The following is a 22651-nucleotide window of genomic DNA, read 5'->3' as shown; positions in this document are numbered from 1 at the left end:
CATGTATGAACTGCAAAAACTCAACTTTTTCAGTCAACGTTAGAAGAAATGTTCATGGAAATGCAGACGAAAGAAGGAATCTCTAAGCAAAACCCGGTGATGAAACTAATGTAAAATAATAAGCCAAACCTACTCGGGTGACCAGAAGCCCGTCCTTATGTGGGACCGTGCAGCACTTTGATTCCTTGTCCAATCTATGCAATGATGCAAACAGAACTACTGGAATAACAGAGACATAAAAAAGAAAAATACAGGAGTATATAAAGCCCATCACATCATAGCATAAGAACAAACTAGAGCTTTCTTTTTCAGTAGTGTATTTACTTACTGGGAGAGTTGGAACATGAACAATTTATTGTATTTTTATTTTGTGGTTGGATATGAACGTTTCAGACTACCTCTCAGCATCGCTGACGTGTCCCTCACATTCAGTTTCTTGGGATCTGGTCACCCTAGCTATAGGTTAGCCTGGTCCAAAATGACCTTTTACTCATAATTACTGTGAATATATCATGTTACAGATACTTATGTTATGAGATAACCAATTATAGGTTGCTAGAGATCAGTTGGCGGCCCCTCAGACACCACCGGTCCCTCTGGAAAAATGTGCATTCTTCTACGCACATTACTTTGGGTTCCTATTGGTCTTTAGGCTGGTGTGACTGGGGATTTATACAGTTTGGAAAAGTGTTTTATAAAGCCTGCTACAGCTTCCAACATAAGAGACTCTACATGTAGTTACACAGTTTCAAATTTTAAAGTATAGACTCTCGTCCAGTTTTACATGTTAATGTCCACGTTAGTCCCTCTTTGTTTTCAGAGACCATTTGTTTAAAACTGAAAGGTTTTCCTGCATTATTAAATGACATTATCACTGGCTAAGAGCCTTAGCCGGCTGTTAGATGATGGGTTACTAATATTATCTGTTTTATTAGCCGAAAAGCACATTTTCTGAAAGTTGTGCTGGAACGCTACACGGTTGACAAAACTAAATGCATTAGCTCGGCTTTTTAGCCTTTTGGTAATTGACTTAATGAGGCATTTCCAGTTTTAAAAGAATCACATTAATGGATAAGGACAGTGCAAATGATATGATTAAAAGGGACTGAATATTGGTGCGAAACATCAGCTGGTAGCAGCTTTAAAACTTTGCCTTTGAAATTCTACCCATCAGTCTTTGCAAAGAGAGCCTCCCGGTGGACACACAAACCTCTATGATGCTAATACAGTGCAATTCCTTAATACATTCTCTCATTTAGTTTCTCCTTTTGGTACAAATTTGTCACTTGTATGGTGGGCTATATGTGCGGAGATGAAGAGCTAGTTGAACAGAGAAGACTACACCGTCTTTATATCGCTATAGTAACTGTACTGGAGGAGAAAGGCATGCAGGCGGATCAAATCTTCTCTCGGAGGATTTTGAAACGCATACAAGACTAAAGCCAGGTGTTGTACAGCAGTAACAGTCTATGAGTTTACAGGTTACAGGTACAGCACTGTGTGTTAGTATGGGTCTGATACCTAAGCCCACCTCACTGAGTATGTACAAAATGTTTGAGTCCAGTCAGGCTGGCTTAGTGTGGCTCCGTTTACATGCACAGAGAACTCCTCCCTTCTCTTCCTCACATGTTTACTAATGTAGCCTGTGTGCTTCAATGACCAGGAGAGCTGTGCCAGTGGGAGCAGAGGCTCCTGGTAGGGATACCCAGGTTGAACAGGTCAAAGGGTAGAGGCCAGACAAATTTGAACCACCTCTAAAGCTAACATGTCTAAAGCAAAAAACAAAAACAAAAGCCCATAACTATTACACAAACATAAATGGCAAACTCAGATCACGCTGGTGGGGAGTTGTCAGTGGATTTTGCTCGTCATGGGGCAAATGGGCTTAGAGGAAAAAGACGATCTAATGTAAGGTCAAACATTTAGCCAAGAAATTTGCTCAGGCGCTAATGAAAAGTGCAATATCAAAGGAATTGGCTGTTTGACTTTCCAGTTTTGTGCTACTTTAAACTGTGAAACTACTACATATACTTCATCGCTGGAGTTCAAAAATAAAGACTCTGCATGAAAGGTAAGATCCTCTCGATTCACAGTGTTCAGTCATAACTTGGGATCCACGTAAAGTACGGAGCTCTGTGTTTCCATCACTAAAACCATGGAATTGCCTGCGGGAGCGCTACTTTACTTGTTTTCCATCATTGTCTAAATGCCTCCGGGATCAACATTTATGCAATTTCAAACAGTTACAGGGATTTTAAATCCACATGGGTCAATAATTTGGACATTTGGGACATCAAGGAGAAGAAATACTTCATTCTCAAAGCAGCTAAGTTTTTGGTTTCAGGTAGCCATAACCAATCTCAGTTTAAATGACCCACCACTGACAGCTTGGATGGATTGGTGCGATATGGCCGCTCTGCTTACTTTATGCAGCGCGCACTTAACAACCAAACCTGGTAAACTAACTATGAAGCAGGTGACTTTTCAAATGGTTTGTCGTGGCAGAAATGTGTTTTGCATCTTTACTATACCTTAGGGTAACAAAGAAAACCCCTATCCACTACTGTGCGACTGTAGTTGTGTTTCTTTGAAAGACATCTCTAGAGGAGAACTTTACTTTGGACATCTATGCATTAAGCAATGCCAACAATACAAGTAAACTCTGAGCCATTTTACCTCCACACATTTCCAGCTGTTTGATTCCAGATGTCTGGACATTCTTCACATTTGATCTGTCAGTGTTTCTGACTGTACCTTGGTCATGATTAGTTGAAATACTTAATGTGGCCCAGTCTTTGCTCCAGTGGCAAAGGAAAGAACAGATACCAAAATGATTTTGCCAGTATTCAGTGCCTTCACAGATATTCAGTACTGTCTTTTCATCACGTTTGTGTTGGACCTGTGTTTGGATAACCTGATCTCTCTCTCTGGAGATGTAGCTTTCCATGTTTTTCTGTTGTCTTGGTTGTCATAAAAAATGAAAATTCACTTAGAAAAATGGAGCAGAGCAAGATTTTTGCAGTTGTCCACATGACGTACCACGTGGACTTCTTCTGTGGCTGATCCACTTATTTAATGCATGAGAATGCTACGCAAGTTGTATGGTGGCCATTTTTTAAGTTTTGGTCAGAAGGTCCTTACTGTGGCCATCACTTTATAAGCCTCTCATTCTACTGGAACCACAAAATAACTTCCTTTCAGGATTTACTCAAGTTTTAAATCCTGTTCTTAATATAAACATTGATGTAATGCTCTTCTTATTCAAGGCAACTCAGTCTGATTGTAGGAAAAGTGTCAAGAACAATGAAAATAACACTTTACCTGGAGATCAGCTTATATTCAGGTGACTCTGTGCATGTAAATGTACCACTCAGAAAGTTGGGAGAGGCTGGCAATGAGACAAGCAGAGAGAGAGTGAAAACACCTACTGTGGCACCTTTTACCTACTGTGTCGGTGCCTTCAGCTCCCTCTCACCATGCCTCCACTGCTAACCGGCCAACCCCATTTCCAGAATTCAGACTTTCAGGCCCCAGTCTCTGAAGAAGCCTTTGGCCACTCTTGACTCTCGGAAAGTCACTGTGAGGGATTTCAGGGTGATGTCTGTGACAGTTATTTCTCCCGGACATATGACGGGTCTCCAGATATTTTCTGATGTAGTGCCCTCGTCTGGTCCCGTGGAGCTCCAGCCGTCTGTCCTCTCATGTCCTGGTTGAGGCAGGGACACAGAGGGAGAAAGGCAGAAGGTGAAAAGTGTACATTTACACTAAGACAACTACTGCATCAAGGCTGCCACTCGAGTTCTGAGTTAGCTTGCCTTGACTGATCTGTTTTGATGCATGTTATAACATGCATCAAAACAGAGTGCACGTGGCTGCTTATGTTTCCCAGAAAACAGAAGAGCACACTACGGTTGGGATTACTGCACGATCATGCAGAACAGTGAATATCAACAAGACCGCTCCCTGTTACTGAACTAGGAGAGGAGGCAATCCCCGTTAAATTCAATTCAAATAGCACCAAATCACAACAAGAGTCACCTCAAGGTGCTTTATATTGTCAGGTACAGACCTTACAATAATACAGAACACCCCATCAATCACACAATCTCCTTTGACCAAGCACTTGGCGAAAGTGGGAAAGAAAAACTCCCTTTTCACAGAAAGGGGAAAAGGTGAGGGTAGAAAGAAGACAGTTTTTGGAGAGACAACAAAAGACACAAGAGAGATTAATATTAACTAATGATCACTAATTACTATAATAACTAATGACTCATAGTGAGTAAATGACAAATCAATCATCCCAAACCATCTCTCTTTATCGGGGCAAAACAATATTTATTAAATATAAACAATTTATCCATCCAGTTTCTTCCACTTATTCAAGCTTGGATCAGGGTTGCAGCAGGATAAACAGGGTATTCCAGATGTCTTTTCCCCTATTGTTTTCCACTTCTCTGTGGGGGTTTAAAGATACATACTCTCTCCAGCGAGTGCTGGGTCTACCCTGTGTATGTGTTATTGCAGCTGGGTGGGGAGGAGCCCAGGAGATAGCCTGAGTAGATGTGTGAAAATTTGTAACACAAACAATTGTGCATTCACAGACTTGCACTGTGGCCTGGACACCCTTCTGGATAACACTAGCATTAAGAGAACAGCATGATAGTCTGCTGACAGCTGGGAGATGCTCTGTCACTACAATACATTTACAGAACAGAGAGATGGAGGATGAAGAACAAAGACTAGAGTTACACTAGAAGTGCTGAAAGGTGGTGTAGCCCATCTTCCAGCCTATGATGGGTGGGAGAGGTGACCTTGATATGGATCAGCAGAAGAAAATGGACGGATGGTATCTCATATTGAAAAACAACTGCACATGGATGGGACTTATCGTTGATCAGAAGGACAGCAAGGTAGAAACAACAGGAACTGCTACAACAGACATGTATAGTAGGTGATTCTCAGCCACCCAGAGGTGTAAACGTGAGTGTGTGGTTGCTCTTCTCTCTGTGTTAGTCACTTGATTGATGGGCTTAAGCCCCTCTCCCCCTGACTCGGGTCTTTGCACTCCAAACAGCAGAACAAGCTACTTAAAACCTTAGAAAAGGACTAGTCAGTGAGGGTCGACTGGGACAAAAACAACCCGGTGTCAATGCTCGTATCAAGTTAATGTAGTCAGTTAATTAAAAAAAGCAATAACAAAGATAGACAAGTCATTCTTTTTATCTATTAAATACAGTTGCTTGTTTATTAACTGGCCCCTGACCTCATGAGAGCATCCCAGAGGCAAACGCAGCTGATTAGAGTCCACTGGCTGACCAAGTGACACACATACCATTTAAAATGCCATCGCTCTCCTTTGCTGTGTTCTTCTGAGTCTCCTCTTGCTCCTCCTCCCTGTCCTCATCATCTTCCATGCTGTTCTCTCCCTCTTCCTCGTCCTCCTCCTCCTCCTCGTCTTCCTCTCCATGCTCTTCCCAGTTCTCTTTTCTTGGACTTGGAGGGTTTGAGTTAAAGCATCTGAACTCCTTCGTCCTCAGTCTGTGTTGTGATTCCTGTCTGTATGGCTGATGGTCATCCTCGGGGAGCAGAGAGCGTGTCAGAGACAGACGCAGGCGCGGTGCAGGCTTTTCGGGAATCTTGTGAGCGCTGCGGAGATCCATGGTGTAGACAGTATTCTGAATCAAGATCAAACAGAAAAAGAAAAAAAGAGTAACGTCATTGTCAGGCCCCAATGAGAGAAACACAGTTTGAATTTTATATATATATAATTTTTAATCAAATTCCAAACTTTACCTGCAGAAGGATTCTTTTGGATTTGGCTCCTTTCCTTCTGGGACCCAGAGCTCGTTCTCTCTGTTCTCTGGAAAAACCAAGCAGACCTTTGTCAGGCAGGAAAAGCATCCAAGCCAAATTGTGCGTTCTGACTCGGGGTCAGAAAGTCTGAAAAGAGCTGTACTGTAATGTTGGGAAGCTTTGAGGTACTACATTAGACAACAACCACTCAAACTACGCCATGTGTGCCATCATACATAGGGACACTGTGCATTAACAACAACACAACTGTTGCTCACCACCGAACAACTTTGGCCCCTCCCTAATTAATTCAAGCTGAAAGGTTGCGATTGTGACATTTTGGAATCACTGCAGACGTACAAATGTAAATGGTCAGAGAGGGGCTTTCAAGGAGGCTTCTAAAAATAGTCTTCCAGTGTTGCCCAAGGAGACTACCTACATGCTTTACTTCAATATTCGTCCAAAAATTATATAAAAAATTATATATGTGTGTCTGAGTGTGTGTGTGTTGTTTAGCAATTCTCCTTTCAGAAATCACCAACATATATATGATTAAAGAACCAAGTACCAATTTAGAGGTTATACAAACAAATAAGAAGAAATCTTATGTCTTATTTCAAATGTCATAGTTAAATGCAAATTTCTGTCTATGTTTCTATATGTGCTTTTTGATGATTTATAATGATTTGTAAATCCAAATAACTGAATTCTACATGTGTATAAAATCAAGCTCCTCGGCATGCAGACTGCTTTTACAAACATTGAAAGAATGGGTCGCTCTCAGTGAATTCCAGGATCGTACTGTGATAGGATGAAACCTGTGCAACGAGTCCAGTCGTGGAATTTTCTTGCTATTAAATGTTCCACAGTCAACTGTTAGTGTTATTATAACAAAGTGGAAGCGACTGGAGGAAACGATGACAACTCAGCCAAGAAAAATCAGCAGTGCGGTAGCAGTGCGGTCAGCAGATGCTGAGGCACATACTGCGCAGAGATCACCTACTTTCTGCAGAGTCAGTCGCTACAGACCTCTAAACTTCATGTGGCCTTTAGATTAGCTCAAGAACAGTGTGTAGAGAGCTTCATGGAATGGTTTTCCAGGGTCAAGCAGATACATCCAAGCCTTACATCACCAAGCCCAATGCAAAGCGTTGAATAAGGATGTGTAAAGCACGCTGCCACTGGACTCTAGAGCAGCCCAGACCCTTTGCATCTCTAAATCCCTCTTCTCTGTCTAGTAAACCAATGGACAAGTCTGGGTTTGGTGACTGCCTGGAGATCAGTACTTTGTGCATTGCGCCAAGTGACAACGTCCAGGCCTTCTCTTCCAGCATCATTGTCTGATCTCACAAATGCCCTTCTGGAAGAATTATCAAACATTCCTATAAACACGCTCATAAAACTTGTGGAAAGCCATCCCAGAAGATCTGAAGCTGTTGAAGCTACAGAGGGTGGGCAAACATCATATTAAACCCTATAGATTAAGAATGGGATGTGAGTCAAGTTTATATGTGCGTGAAGGCAGATGAACAAATACTTTTGGCAATATAGGAAAACTGCTGGATTATCAGATTCAGAGTGTATGCAACTGCCAACTTGACCCCATTCAAGTGCAGACAGATATCAGACTGATAACACACTGCCTCCAAGGGGAAACCCTAAAAATATAATATAATTTGTATCTATATACGTATATATATGCACACATTTATAAACAAAAATTAGACTCTGCATGTCAGTTTGTGTTAAATAAAGGAGCAAAGTACAAAGTTGACAAAATAAATGACAAATGGTGGCTGAAGGCAGCCTTACTTCTCTTCGTAGGCCTGAACCAAGCGCCGGTCCAGAATGTGTTCCTCAGGTTCCCAAGTGCTGTACCTGTAGGAGGATGCAAAACATATATAAAAGCTTTCTTCGTTTTTCAATGACCTCCATAAATAATTTATTATTATAATCATTTAGGTAATTAAAATCAGTCTGTTGATTCATTTAAAAACAAGGCCAAAGTGCTGACACAGTGTATTTATTGTATTTCTAAATCAGAAAAACAAACTTTAGAACTCCAGTTAAAATAAATTCTTGCCCTGGTGTAACTTTTCAAAACGGCATTTCTATATTTTTTAGTATGTTGATATTTACAACATTAAAACCACTGACAGCTTAAGTGAAAAACACTGATCGTCTGCATACAATAAAAAGTTCTTCTGGGAACCCTTAGATTTTAACATTCATGTGGATGTCACCTGACACACACCACCCACGTAAATATTGCTCCATGGTAACTACACTCCCTGATGATAGCGGCTTACCCCGGGAGAATAATGTGCCCGTGCACACTGCAAAAATTGCTCAGGAATGACTCGAGGAACACGACAAAGATCCCAAAGCGTTGACCCGACCTCCATGCTCCCGAGATCTCAATACAATCGAACAAGAGGACCTACCCTACAACCCAAACAGGGCCCAAAGAAGGACACTCCCAGAGATCCTGTGTCCATGCCCCAATGGGTGGCAGCACCAAGGGGACCTACAGAGTATCAGGCAGGTGGTTTTAATGCTGTCGTGGGTCAGAGTATACACAACCCCATTCCCACAAAGTCAATACACAAAAAAAATCCCATTTAAAACCTGTATTTAAGTTGAAATAAAACAAGGACGACATATTGAATGTTTAATTGATCGAGATTTATTATTATAAAAACGAATTCTCATTTTAAATTCATGCATGGTGTCAGTAACATATTTCAATAAAAGCTGGATCATAAGGATGAGCACCACTGTGTTCTTTTAACAACACTAACTGTTTAGGGACTGAGAAAAGCAGCTGCTGTAGTCAAGAAAGGAAAGTATTTACCCACTGTTGCTTGATATATAACTCCTTCCTCTTGCTTTTTAATGTCTCTATGGCTCTTTAATAATGATGGCTCTTTATTAGAAACTGATTCTGCTGTAATACATGTCAAAACAGTTTGTTACTCTCTTCTACAATAAAACAGCCCGTACCTGAAGAAGTAGTGGTCTGGATGGTAGTATACATAGATTGCTCCAAAATCTATAGTATGGTTCAGCATTAATGGTGCCTTAGCAGAAGTGCAGATTAAATGTGCCACTGTACATCTTGTTGTGCTCATAACAAACCGAACAGTGCCTCTACCCCTTAGCCTGGAGGACACAGCATCCATAATTTCAAGAAAGAATTTTAAATTCTGCCTTATCAGACCGTAAAACAAATTTTCCCTTTGCCTCAGTCCATCCAAAGTGAGTTTACGTCAGAGAAAGTGACAGTGTAAAGATTTTCACAATAAAACTGTGTCAATCTTTAATCCAGAGCTATCTAAGAGCCTGATAACTATGGTCATTCAATACAGGTTCTCCCCTGCATAGCTTCTCTCTGAATACCATCCATCCATTCTTTTCTGCTTATCCTTGTCAGGGTCGTAGGGGGTGGAGCCTATCCCAGGTACCATAGAGCAAGAGGGAGGGTACACCCTGGACAGGTCGCCAGTCCGTCACAGGGTTAACACATAGAGAGAGAGAGACAATCATTCCCACCTATGGGCACTTTAGAATCATTAATTAACCTAACCCCACTAACTGCGTTCTTAGGAAGGCAGAGTACCCAGGGAGAACATGCAAACTCCACACAGGAAGGCCCGAGCCAGATGGTAGCCTGGTGGAATGGAACTCAGGACCTTCTTGCTGTGAGGCTACAGTGCTAATCACCACGCCACACCATATGTGATGAAATCCTCTAATTCTCTGAAATTTTGCTCTGACAAACATTCTTACAGTGTCAAACTGCCAAAGCACAGACCTCGCCTATAGGATGTCCTATTATCCAATCATACTGCTACTGTACATTAACTGATTTGTCATGAGATCATCCTGTTTTTTTTGTCCCTGTTTCAACTTTTCTGAAAGATGCAGCTTGCATCCAATTGAAAATGGGCATGTTTTTCAACAAATTACTACATTTCTAATTTCACAACATCTGATGCATTGTTTATATACTTTTAAAAAGATAAATATGATTGATTGCAATGTTGAACAGTGTGTTTATGTGGAGAGTAAATCTTGGCCCAACTGGCATTTCTTCATATTTTGCTAGGAATATGAGAAACAGGTGATGGAAATTATTGTAACATGTGCAACAATGCACAGAAATTCAGTCTGTAGTCAAAATCTAAGTTTGCACACTTTTAACAAGCCATAAGGTCCATATATAATATGACCAACTTTATTCTTCATATAGTTTGAAGTGTTTTGGGCAAGCTTTCTTGTAATGTTTTAAACTTTAGGAATAGCTCTCCGGGGTTCTTGAAGGATACTCCAAAGCTCTTTTTTGGATGCTAGTTGTGTTTTACCTTCAGAAAGCCAAAGGACTACTGTTCAAAACCACTTTCAAAAAGTTACAGGCAAAACTGGGTCCTGTTAAGTACAATATTTTAAAAAAAATGAGGGGTGGCTCAAGACTTTTGCAGACCACTCTGTGAGTCACATTCAGTTCCATTTCATGTTATCCATCCTATTCTTCTAATCTACATACTCACTTTGGAGGCCATCCTTTCCACTTCAGCAGATACTCCACATTCCCCTGTGGAGACAAAGTTTCAGAGCAGCTTCAAATAGAGAGTAGTGTTTGTCCCCCCCGTTATGAACTGTTTAAGTAATTGAAGAAACAAATTACAAGCCCAAAAAAAAGAAACCCCACAAAAAAACCAGACAAAAAAAAAACAAAAAACAAACCAAAACAAAACTTTCTGCTCCTCTCTTCTCTTTTTTCCTCCACTCAGTGGATCTTGTGACCTACTGTGAGTGCTTTCACCTCCAGGTTGGGAACCACTGCCAAGCACAATGAAATCAGCCCATCAACAATTACCTCATCTCTCAGACGCACAATGTCTCATTTTGATGCAACTTAAGGGAGTGCATCGCTATTCTGTGCAGCATTTTCACATTTAAACTGATTTAACTGCCTGGATGTGATATCGCGGGGCCAGGCAGTTAGATTTGATGGTATCAGGTTGTTCAGGTCACTTCCATCAAATATGAATTCTGCAAACATTAATCTCCTGCTAAAACCAGGCAAAGACCCTGTATATCCCTCAAGCTATCGTCCAATATCCCTTATAAATGTAGACCTTAAAATAATCTGCAAAGCTCTCTCAAAGAGACTGGAGAAAATAACCCCCCTCTTAATTCATCCTGACCAAACTGGTTTCATAAAAGGTAGGCACTCATCAACAAATACACGTAGATTACTTAATTTGATAGACTACTCATACAGTAAAAACCTAGAAACTACAATATTCTCTTTAGACGCAGAAAAAGCATTTGACAGAGTTAACTGGAAATTTCTATTTGCAACTTTACACAAATTTGGTTTTGGATCCTCTTTCATAAACTGGTTAAAAATATTATATAATTCCCCAACAGCTTCTGTTAGAACAAATGACCAGACATCCTCCAGCTTCTGTCTCTTGAGGGGCACCAGGCAGGGATGCCCACTCTCCCCTTCACTATTTGCAATTTTTATTGAACCACTAGCAGCAGCAATTAGACAGAATTCAGTAATTAAGGGCATAAAATGCAAGAACGTGGAACATAAAATCAGCCTTTATGCGGATGATGTGTTACTCTTTCTCCAAAATTCACAAACCAATATCTCTGGGGTGATTGAATTGATAAACTCTTTTGCAAGAATATCAGATTACTCAATTAACTGGTCAAAATCTACAGTCCTACCGATTAATTGCTCCTTCCATAATTCCTCTTCTACACCACTGCAAGCGGGAAATATAAAATATTTAGGTATTAATGTTTCTCCCAAGCTTGCAGATCTAACTAAATTAAACCATATCCCACTTTTAAAGAAGGTAGAAGATGATCTGGCTAGATGGAAATGTCTACCCATATCACTCATGGCAAGGGTTGCCGCTATAAAAATGATGGTCTTACCAAAAATAAATTATTTATTCTCAATGATCCCAACTAAACTGCCACAAGATTGGTTCAGATCTCTAGATTCATGTATGTCCAAATTCCTTTGGAAAAATAAACCCCCACGTATAAGCTTAAAAACACTACAAAAGACCAAGGATAAAGGAGGACTAGAACTGCCTAACTTTCAGCACTACTTCTTAGCCAACAGGCTTCAGTTTATCTCAGGATGGCTAAAACACACCCTCTTAGATGAACCTTGGCTAGATGTAGAACAAGCACTCTGCAATAATCTAGAGATCTCAGACCTACCATTTATCAGCTCAAACATCCAACGACATGAATGCTTTAAAAGCATCAACATCAGCTCTTCTCTGACAGCATGGTGGGAGTTTCTAAAATTGACGGCGTCTTCATTAATCCCATGCAAACGTACACCTATCTGGAACAACCCTGACATATTACAAAACAATAATATGATAAACTTTTCAGATTGGAGTGATAAAGGAATCAAATATTTAGAACATATACTAGAAGGAACAGAATTTATTTCATTTGACGGACTAGTTACACAATATGGGATCAACAAGAAAAGATTTTTAGAATATCAACAAATTAAATCCATAGTAAAAAAGAAATTTAAACCGGGTCAAGTTGAACTACAAACACCACCAAGTGTGGTTCAATTTCTTACTCTTAAACCCCCCAAATTACTATCCAAAATATACAGAATGCTTTCTAAAACAGATGAATCAATATCACTTCCTATTGCAAAATGGGAAGCGGATTTATCAGTTAACTTAGACCTAAACTTCTGGTCTCAGATTTGCTTAAAAACCTTTCATCTAATTAGAAATCCCAGTCTTCAATTAATTCAATACAAAATATTACATAGAGTGCACTATACAGGTCATCGGATGTTCAAGATGGGCTTTACGTCTACCAACAACTGCTCACACTGCCAAACCAATTCACCGGACAATTATATCCACGCTCTTTGGTTCTGTCCACCAGTTCAGAAGTTTTGGCGCGAGATATGTGAAGACTTATCGAAGTGTCTGAAATGTAACATTCCAACTTCCCCCTTAGTGTGTTTGTTGGGCAGCTTAGATAATGTCACTTCAGAAAAGAATATCGCCCATATGGTTTTCACTGCCCTATGCATAGCCAAAAAAACAGTCCTCATGAACTGGAAAAATAAAAATAATCTTAACTCTAACCAATATAGAAATTATCTATTAGATTACATTAGTCTTGATACAGCCTCTGCCACCACATCAGATCAATTGCTCTGGGCTCCTTTGATCAGCTCCATCACCTAGTGGGGGTGGGGGGTCATAGTTTGGTCCCGCTTTCACTGTTGTGATTGGTGTGGGGGTAGGGACAGGCTTAGGGCGTCGGGGGGTTCCCCGGAGGCATCTTCCTTGGGGGGCTCAACCCGGGGTAGCGGTCATGTCCGGTTAGGGGCTCTGTTGGCTCTCAGGTGACTGTTTCCTCGCGGCTGCGTGCAGCGGGGCTAGGGGAGGGTCTGTGCTGACGGACGTGGGTTACTGACCTGGTAGCCTGGCTGCCCCTGGGTGGGTCCGGGATGGGCGTGAGGTTCTGGGGGCGCTCCGTCTCTGGGCTGGGACCCGGACCGGGCCTCGGGGGCTTGGGTCCTGGTTGGTGTGTTGCCGGGGTTGTGGGCGGGTGGGTGCATGGGGGCCCAGCCCTGGAGCAGGGTGCCGCCGGTGCGTCGAGCCACCTGAGGGGCTCTTCAACTGGTGGGGGAGATTGTCACATCTTGCAGGAGCTTTCCTCTCCTCAGGAGCTCCCTCTGCAGGAGGGGGAGATACAGGAGAGGTGGAGGAAGATCTCAGCCTGGGTGTTTATTGTCTTATGTAGTCTGGAAGATGAGTGGATGGTGGGGTGGGTGCAGTTTTCTCTGTGGTGGGGTTGGGTGGACTGTCCCGGGCTCTGTGGGGCCGGGCGGCGCTACTGCACTGGGCCCCGGTCTGGATGGGCCTGGGCCCCCTTTCCCTGGCGGGTCGCGGAGTATGGGGGTGCCTACTGGGGTCAGCGGGGGAGCTGGCCCCAGGGAGGGGTCACTTGCCCCTCCCTTCCTTCCCTCCCCATCTCCAGCTGCCTCCCTCTTCCCGCTCCACCACAACCACCCACACATGCAGGGCCTTGGAGTAGGGGTATGTCACCAGGGTGCAGAGGAGGCTACCCCCCCCCCCCCCCCTCTCTGTCCCCTTCTGGCTGCCTCTGCCTCAATTTTATCCCACAACTTAGACATTCACATTACTCACACTCTCATTACACATACATATAGGATCTTGGGGGTGGGCACGATGCACGGAATCCAAAGTACCATCAGGGTGTACACCCCACCCCTGGCATCGTTGCCCACCTCTCAATTTTAAATACACGTAGACATTGAGGGCTATCAGGAGGGACCATGCGCTTACCTGCTGCTCTCTGGCAGGTAGCTCCAAGCCCTCCTGGGTTTTAAATGCACCTTAGAACACACATGCATCAACACTACAATGAGCGGGTGGAGGGAGGTTTGGAGTCTTCTCTCACCCCCATTCTCTGCGACCTGCTGGAGCAGGGGGGCTAGGACTAGGAGGAGGAGTTGGCCGTCCGACTGCGGTCTGGAGTGTGGAGCCTTCCTGCTGCTACGGAGTCGGGGCGGTCTGCCTCCCCCCACCGCAGGGAAAAGGGAAACACCACCTGGGTCTGGGTGCAGTTCCCCCCTCCAGGGGCGGGGGCACCTAGACCCGGTTTGTAGAGTACGCTTGGGGAGTGTGATCGTGTGTACAACGTCTCTTTATGTCTGTCTCCACGTTGGTTGAGTGTGGAGTGAGTGCATATGAGAGCATGAGGGTGGGAATGGATGTTTGTATCTGTGTGTGCCTGTATGTCTGTGTCTATATGTCAGGTTGGGTGTCAGGCGCCACCTCTCTGGGGACATCTCAGGCCCTCCAAGGTTTGGAGGCCTATCTCCCCCTACCACCACTTCCCCTGCCAGTGGCGGACCCCCTCAGACATCGGTGCGTTGGTGGTTCTTTGTGTCCGGGGATGGGCGTCCAGGTACACACCGGCTCACTCCTTGGCGGCCGCTTATCGGGGCCTGGAGCCTGGGGCTCGCTCGGGCCACTTCGGAGGTGGGGTGCCCCCGGCCTCTCGGCCTGGGGCTCGGTCACTCAGGCGCAGCTGGCTGCCGGCGGAGCTCACGGGCGCGTCACTGCAACTCCCCCTGGCTTCTGCTCCGCGGCTGCTGAGTGAGCCCTCATCTGGGACTCTCCTCAGCTCTTTCTGGGACAGTGGCGCAGCTGCCCCTCTGTTGGTCTTCCTTGGTCTCTTGTGTTCTGGGGGCCTCTGGATGTCTGGAGTTTTGATCTCCTCCACACCTGCTTCATGCCCTGGAGGACGGGGCTGTGGCCCCCCCACACCCTCTAGCAGATTATTACATGAAGGAACCTTTTAAAAAACAAAAAACAAGCGCGTCCATGCTCACAGGTGTACACACGGGTGATCACACCCACAAACTACACCCTTTTTGGCTCCTACCTCAAAGCACACTGTGTTCTGTTGATCTTATGTGCTGCACAATAATGTTTAACATTTAGTATTTACTGTCATATTCCCATATATCATTGTGATGTTGTTTATTCTATTACTCTTGTTCTCTTCTGCTTGCTTTCTTTTTTCTTTCTCAGCAGGTGATCCAGGTGATTGATATATGCATTTTTTTTTCTCTGCCCGTTCTGTTGGTTTTTGTCTTTTGCCCTTCTCCCCCGTCCCTCTTCTCAGCTTTTTCTCTTTCCCTCTTTCTTTCTCCCCTTCTTTCCCCCAGTCAAGTCTGTCCCGTATTCAGTAAGTGAAAATAAAATAAACAATAAAAGGTGACTCAAATGGACCATTACGGCAAGGCTGGGATGGTCAGTTTGGTAAAGTAAATCCGTTGGGCATCTTTCTTTGTCTTTAGACAACAATTCTGATGGCAAAAGAGCCAAACGGGACAGGCAAAAAAAAAAAAAAAAAAAAAAAAAAAAAAGGTTGTTCAGGTCAAAATGTCAAACACATAAAGGTTGTAACTGTCAGGGCTCTGTGTGCAGGCGGATGGAGAGGAGGATCCAAATGCGAGACTCGGACACTGAATACAACTCAAAACCTCAGCTTTATTGCTGGCATGAAGACAAAACATGAAGTGACTGCTGAATACTGAGAACAGAAACCCACAGGCATAATCTGATGGTACGACGTGACACTGAGCACAGGAAAACACAGGACTAATATACACAGGGTGGTAATCAGGGAATGGGCAACAAGAGGGAGACACAGCTGGGAGAAATTGGACTATACGAGGCAGGGGAGCAGTAGAACTGAACACACTCACATGAGACAGACCTTCACAATAAAACAGGAAACCACTAAAGAAGGACGCAGACAGAATATAACACATGCAACAACAAATCCTTAAACACCGATAAACAGAAACATGTAACTCTAATAATAATAATAATCATCGAAACAAAACAATCATTCAAAAATAAACCAAAAGAACTCAAAATGCTGGGTCGAACCTGACCCAGAACCGTGACAGTAACCCCCCTCCAAGGGCTGTCTCCCGACAGCCCAAAAAAACCCCCCCAAAAAAAATAATGAGCACAAGAGTCCAATAACCGGAGTCCATGAAAAGTTCAGGGGGTCAACCCGGAGGTCGACAGCACAAGGGCCAAAACAGTTCAGGGGACCGACCGTGCCCGACCGGCCCTCCAGCTGACGAGGCACGAGGCTGGACGGGCGCCTTGGGCTCTCCAGCTGGAGCAGATGCAGGGCCAGAGCCATTTGGGACCCCTGGCTGAGGGTGAAGATGAGTGGCTGACTGAATGGGTGAAAGCACTGGGGCCTGAACTGATGACAAAGTTAATGATTCCTCTACCAGCTGAGCTACTGACTGGGCTGTAACAAAGTTTGTAGTAAGTCTGGTTTTGGTAATGACTGAGCTATGGGTAGCAGGGCTGAATGTGGTGGAGGTGGAGACTGAGCTAGGGACTGCAATAGAGGTTGTAGTGACGGTGGTTGTGAAGGTGACTGAGCTAATCCTCCTGAGCCTTCTGAACATGAGAACAACTGCTGGACGGGCTCACCTGAGCCTCCAGCCGACACAGGAACAGGTGCTGGCAACAGCTGAACACCGGCCCCTCCCACCCGAGGTACTGAAATGGGTGGAGGGGAACGCTGGGCCCGAGCTACCCTGGGAGCAGGAACAGGAGGAGAGAGAAGCTCAGGAACGACCTCAAAATGCACAATATTGCCAACTGGGTCTGGGCATATAGTCTTTGCAGAGTGGGCAACCTCAGACACATCCAGCAGGGATACAGAACAGTCCCTAGGAGGAGCCACAGTCTTAATAGATTGTAGAAAGGGGCAACTAGAGTCCTTAAATGTCCTTGGGGAGCAGCCAGCCTCTTCCTTCAGAGAGCCCAAGTTACAGCCTGCAATCTCAGTCCCTACCAACTGCCTGTGCCCTTGATGAAAAGTACATGGCTGAAAAGCTGACTTAGAAACATTAACCACCTCCCTTTCCGCTGACTTGAAAACAGAACTTGCAGCCTCCAGAAATTTCACAGCAGTCCGAAAATTTCTCCCCCCAGATTCAAGTAAAGTAGTCTTAGTCATTTTAACACTGGGTTCAGATTGTGCCGAATGAAAACCGGTTCTTAAATCCTCAGAGCAGGAGTTCACAGAGTTAACAAACACAGACTCAACTACCTCTAAGTTAGCAGATTTAGATTCACTTGCATGGCAGGTAGCCTTCAGGGTCTTAGAGGTGGATTTATTGTTCGTTACATTCATGAGTTCAGGAGGAGCATGAGAAAAACAGTCTGTTGCTCACCACTGCTGATTGTCCAGAGGCAGCGGAGCGACGGCTGCGTGAGCGTCGCTCACTCTGGGAGGAGGGAGGTAAGCCAGACTGCGAATCCTCCTGCAGACCGGACCGAAAGTCTTTCGGTGGGCCGGGCTGGGACGAAGAAGCGGGAAGTTTGTGTAGCTCCGAACGTGGAAGTCCCAAAAAACAAAGCAAAGGACTGCAGTTGTCATGGTCCTGGGCCATGTGGGCCCAGTATTCTTAGTTCCTTGTATTTTTGTATTTTGTTCCTTGCTTAGGCCATGTTTTCTGAGTTGCCCTGTTGTGTTGTTCCCTAAGTGTTTTCCCTTCATGGCTTTTACCCCCTGTGTGCCCCTCTGTGTATCTGTGAGCCCTCGTCTCTCCTTATGTTTTATTCCATGTTTCCCCTGCCCATTATGTCTAAGTTCTCCCCGTGCTCTCTCTCCCCCCTGTGTGCCCTCTATGTATTTATGAGCCCTCGTCTCCCTTTGTGGTTGTTTCATGTTTCCCCAGCCCGTTATGTCTGTGTTTTCCCCGTGCTCTCTCTCCTCCTGTCTGAACCTCTGTGCACTTCCTGTTTACTTTGTGACTCTCACGCCTGTACATGTCATGTTCAGTTCACCCCGCCCTGTCTCGTTATGATTATCAGTGTCACCTGTGTTCCCCGTGTGTTCCCACTTTCCTCGTTTACCCTCTGTGTATTTCTGTCTGAGTCTCCCTCTGTTCGGCGTCGCGTTCTCCCTCATGTTGTGTGGATCTCCCTGTGTCTACCTTCGAGTATTAGTTTACGTTTTTCCGGTTTAGTTTTGCATGTCCTGTATTCTGTCCTGCCAGCATTAAAGCTGTGTTTCTTAAGTTCATCCCCGTGTTTGTGAATATTGCTATTGGGTCCTCCTCCTGCCTGCCACACGGTCGTACCATGACAGCAGTGGAGTAAGCCCAGTGTCTTCCACCACATAATCCTTCTTTCGCCACTGCTTGCCCCTCCTGCAGGGCCTGAATTCTAAGAGCAGCGGCGGAGTGACACCAGAAAACTGAGGAGCTGCTGCCTTTGAGAGAGAGCACTTGCCCCCTCGCATCCCTGACAGAACAACTGATGGAACGGCGGTAGCCATCGCGGTTTGGAAGCTGCGGGGCCCACCCAGAGCCAAACGAGACCCATCGAAGGGTGACTCGTGCTCCCAGGTACACCTAGCCTCCTGCCTCTCCCTCTCCTTGAGGAAGGTAGAAACTGCGGGTCGCCGATACCGCACGGAGTCCACTGGATCCATTACTGGTCGCGTCGTTCTGCCAGAGCTCTGTGTGCAGGCGGATGGAGAGGAGGATCCAAATGCGAGACTCGGACACTGAATACAACTCAAAACCTCAGCTTTATTGCTGGCATGAAGACAAAACATGAAGTGAATACTGAGAACAGAAACACACAGGCATAATCTGATGGTACGACGCGACACTGAGCACAGGAAAACACAGGGCTAATATACACAGGGTGGTAATCAGGGAATGGGCAACAGGAGGGAGACACAGCTGGGAGAAATTGGACTATACGAGACAGGGGAGCAGTAGAACTGAACACACTCACATGAGACACAGACCTTCACAATAAAACAGGAAACAAGAAACCACTAAATAAAGACGCAGACAGAGAGGCAGACAGAATATAACACATGCAACTCAAACAATACATGAAACAACAAATCCTTAAACACGGATAAACAAAAAACATGGAACTCTAATAATAATAATCATCATAGCATCAGAGAAACAAAACAATCATTCAAAAATAAACCAAAACATAAGAACTCAAAATGCTGGGTCGAACCTGACCCAGAACCGTGACAGTAACTTTTCCATCAGTGTCTTGGATTTCATTGAAATGTGCCGTTTGCTACAACCAGAGGTGGTTTCTTTTTTTGTGGTACATAGTAAGTTTGTCTCTTTTAAGCTTTTATGTGTGAAACTATATAAACAACATTAGAAATCCTAAATGTAACATATTATACAAGTATATCACATGAAAACACAGTAGCATGACTACAAATCTGAAATGGAACAAATCAAACTTTAAATTAGTTTATTTCTTATCTATTTCAGGCCTCGTCGCATTCTCGTTAAATGTGCAGGAAGATGTTGCCATGATGTCATCAGAAGATATCTATAATTAACACAATTCAAAATGTATTGTATGTTTTCCACATACTAGCGAATCTACTCAGATTAGTCATCCTCTGTGACATCATCCAATAATAACTTCCAGGCTCTCAACGGTATTCTCAGTCGGTGAAATCACCGCTTTTCCCCGACTTCATTTTAATCACTAGTTACACATACACAAAAAAAGACTGTATGATTAAAAGCACCTCATATGTTTGACTGTAATAAATACATTTATTACCTATCATTTCTAAACCTTGTAATAAGATCACATAAATATTAGAGCCAATATAGAATTTAAAGACTGATACTGATATTTGATGTTTTAAAAATCTGATATATTGGCCAACATATCAACATACGACTACTATACTAATACTACTACAATATACTACACAAGAAATGACTTTAATGTTAGTCGTTATTTATGAATACAGTTTAAAAATAATCTTGTTTTATTGTCACAACAAGTTGTGGATTATGCATGTGCTGCCCGCCTGATGCACTCAGATCCACTGGTTGCTGGTTGTTGTTATGATGTTGCAGAGAACTCTGTTGGACAAACTATGCAACATTAACAGTTATAACATGGATGAAGGTTCTCTCATCTCTTCTTCACTTTTTACATTTTCATTCCTTGACTGCTATAAATGCTGATTCTGACATATCAGCAAATCGCTAATTTCACTTGGGAAACAAGTATGTAAGTGGATCTTTAGCACTGTATTTATATTCTGTATATTAGTTGTTGACACTGGTGGAAACCACTAGTTTCACCCCCCCCCCCCCCCCCCTCCCCTCCCCTCCTGTGCCCTGCGAGTAAACAAATGCGTCGCGCCTACACATGTCAATACAACACGGTAACTTGGACCCAAACACAATTAGCGAGCAAATGGGCCCAAAGGCAGAGTATTTTGGGGTTGATAGCGCGTCCTCCTTCAAGCCTTATAAGCCAAACACCTGACACTTTAAGCTGTAGTACAGGAACAACAGTCTCCGTGTCAAATTAAAGGGACATCCTCCGCTCACCTGCTCCCTCAATACACTCCGCAATTAGATAACCAGCTTAGAAACGCTGCTCTCCTCGTTTAATCTCCAAAGCTTTCATTAGCATCTTTAAAGTAGCATTCTGGTTCACCAAAAGAAAAAAAAAGCGTGTCTCCTTAAAGTGCTGAGAGCTAGAGAAGCTGATAATTTGGCCGCATTTTGTTTTTTACACGCTTACCTTTCTAACTCTTTTCTTGACGATTGATTCCACTGCAAACACTTGCTCTCCGATCGCTGACAGCTCCATCTCTTCGCACGCCGCCGTCCGCTGGCTTTTAACTGTCAAAGTAACGTCCCTCTCCCCGACAAACTAAGCTAACGTTAACTGCGTATGACAGCCCTCCCTCGGATACGTCTTCTTCCACGCGTGTCTCCTTCGGCTGCCTCGTTTTCCTGAAAGTTTAAAGGCCCATTTATCCAGAGCGACTTCCTTTTGCTGGCTCTTTCCATGCGTCCAGTGACTTTACAAAATCTGCGACACATCTGCACACCGCTTCGCGCGCGCCCGCTCTGGCCCAAAGCGCGTTTCCGGCGCGCGCCACCAGCTTCCCCATCATCCTTATTATGCAGCGTGTATACGGATACCAAAGACGGTGATAGTACTTTCCTCCTCTGCTTCACTTAAACCAGCAGCACCGTAGTATAAACAGTCATTCTTTTATTATAATATTTATGATATAATATCGTTATTACATGTATGGAAGCTGCTCATTTTTAAGTATGCACTTAAAGTAAGCCAGCTTTCAAAGGGTTAGTACCTGAGGTGTAGAGGAATAAACGAACATTAGCTTGGATTTCTTGAGTCTGTACTTTTATTGTGACATATCTGATCACAGAATTATGACGTTGATCTTGGTGAGAGGGTCCTTTTAGTGTTTGGTGGAACAACTCAGGTGTCTAACGTGTAAATAGGGGGCCCAACCAAACTTTGCTTTTATGCAGGTCTGGGCTTGCGAAGCAAATGTTTAATGTTTAACTGTAAACCTTCATGTTGGAGAGGAGGTAGGGATACAGCTGTCAGATGGAGTTATCATTTTTTTAAACAACATTATTAGTGCATCTCAGAAAATTAGAATATTGTAAAAATGTTTGTTATGTCCCCACAGGCCTACTTGTTGTTCCTAGAGTATTTAAAAGTAGAATGGGAGGGAGAGCCTTCAGTTTTCAGGCCCCTCTTCTGTGGAACCAGCTTCCAGTTTGGATTCGGGAGACAGACACTATCTCTACTTTTAAGATTAGGCTTAAAACTTTCCTTTTTTCTAAAGCATATAGTTAGGGCTGGACCAGGTGACCCTGAATCCTCCCTTTGTTATGCTGCAATAGATGTAGGCTGCCGGGGGATTCCCATGATGCATTGAGTTTTTCCTTTCCAGTCACCTTTCTCACTCACTATGTATTAATAGACCTCTCTGCATTGAATCATATCTGTTATTAACCTCTGTCTCTCTTCCACACCATGTCTTTATCCTGTCTTCCTTCTCTCACCCCAACCGGTCGCAGCAGATGGCCGCCCCTCCCTGAGCCTGGTTCTGCCGGAGGTTTCTTCCTGTTAAAAGGGAGTTTTTCCTTCCCACTGTCACCAAAGTGCTTGCTCATAGGGGGTCATATGATTGTTGGGTTTTTCTCTGTATCTATGAAGCGCCTTGAGGCGACTTTTGTTGTGATTTGGCGCTATATAAATAAAATTGAATTGAATTGAATTGAATTTAGTTCAAAAAGGCAAGCTTTCATTTATTATATATGCATTACATGTAAGGTGAAATATATTGTCTTTTCTCTGTTATAATTTATATTATTGCATTTTTTGACTTACAAAAATCTTTTCAGTTTGATGAG

At 43.7% G+C, this 22651-nt stretch overlaps 1 protein-coding gene across 2 annotated transcripts; it reads right to left on the bottom strand.

Annotated features, from left to right (window-relative positions):
• Positions 1-2453: 2453 nt before the first annotated feature.
• On the bottom strand, positions 2454-21367 carry cbx7b (chromobox homolog 7b). 2 transcript variants are annotated; one of them, XM_082543869.1, is made up of 7 exons: positions 20994-21367; positions 10344-10387; positions 7606-7671; positions 5794-5860; positions 5333-5675; positions 3476-3706; positions 2454-3388 (listed from the first exon to the last, which is right to left on the bottom strand). In XM_082543869.1, exons 1-6 carry the CDS (start codon positions 21060-21062, stop codon positions 3516-3518), a joined length of 780 nt encoding a protein of 259 aa, XP_082399995.1. In that variant the 5' UTR covers positions 21063-21367; the 3' UTR covers positions 2454-3388; positions 3476-3515. The 2 variants fall into 2 exon arrangements, with proteins under 2 accessions (XP_082399995.1, XP_082399994.1); XM_082543868.1 differs by having other exon boundaries at positions 2454-3706.
• Positions 21368-22651: the final 1284 nt, after the last annotated feature.

The sequence above is a fragment of the Aulonocara stuartgranti genome, assembly GCF_965226115.1.
Source record: "Aulonocara stuartgranti genome assembly, chromosome: 8".
Taxonomy (NCBI): Eukaryota; Metazoa; Chordata; class Actinopteri; order Cichliformes; family Cichlidae; genus Aulonocara; species Aulonocara stuartgranti.
This window is presented reverse-complemented; position numbering and strand designations above follow the sequence as displayed.

Coding starts and splice junctions, on each gene's coding strand:
- cbx7b (XM_082543868.1), bottom strand. CDS start 21,062: ATGGAGCTGTCAGCGATCGGAGAGCAAGTGTTTGCAGTGGAATCAATC. Junction 10,388..20,993: donor TCAAGAAAAGAGTTAGAAAG/GTAAGCGTGTAA, acceptor TTGTCTCCACAG/GGGAATGTGGAGTATCTGCT. Junction 5,676..5,793: donor CCAAAAGAATCCTTCTGCAG/GTAAAGTTTGGA, acceptor ATCTTGATTCAG/AATACTGTCTACACCATGGA.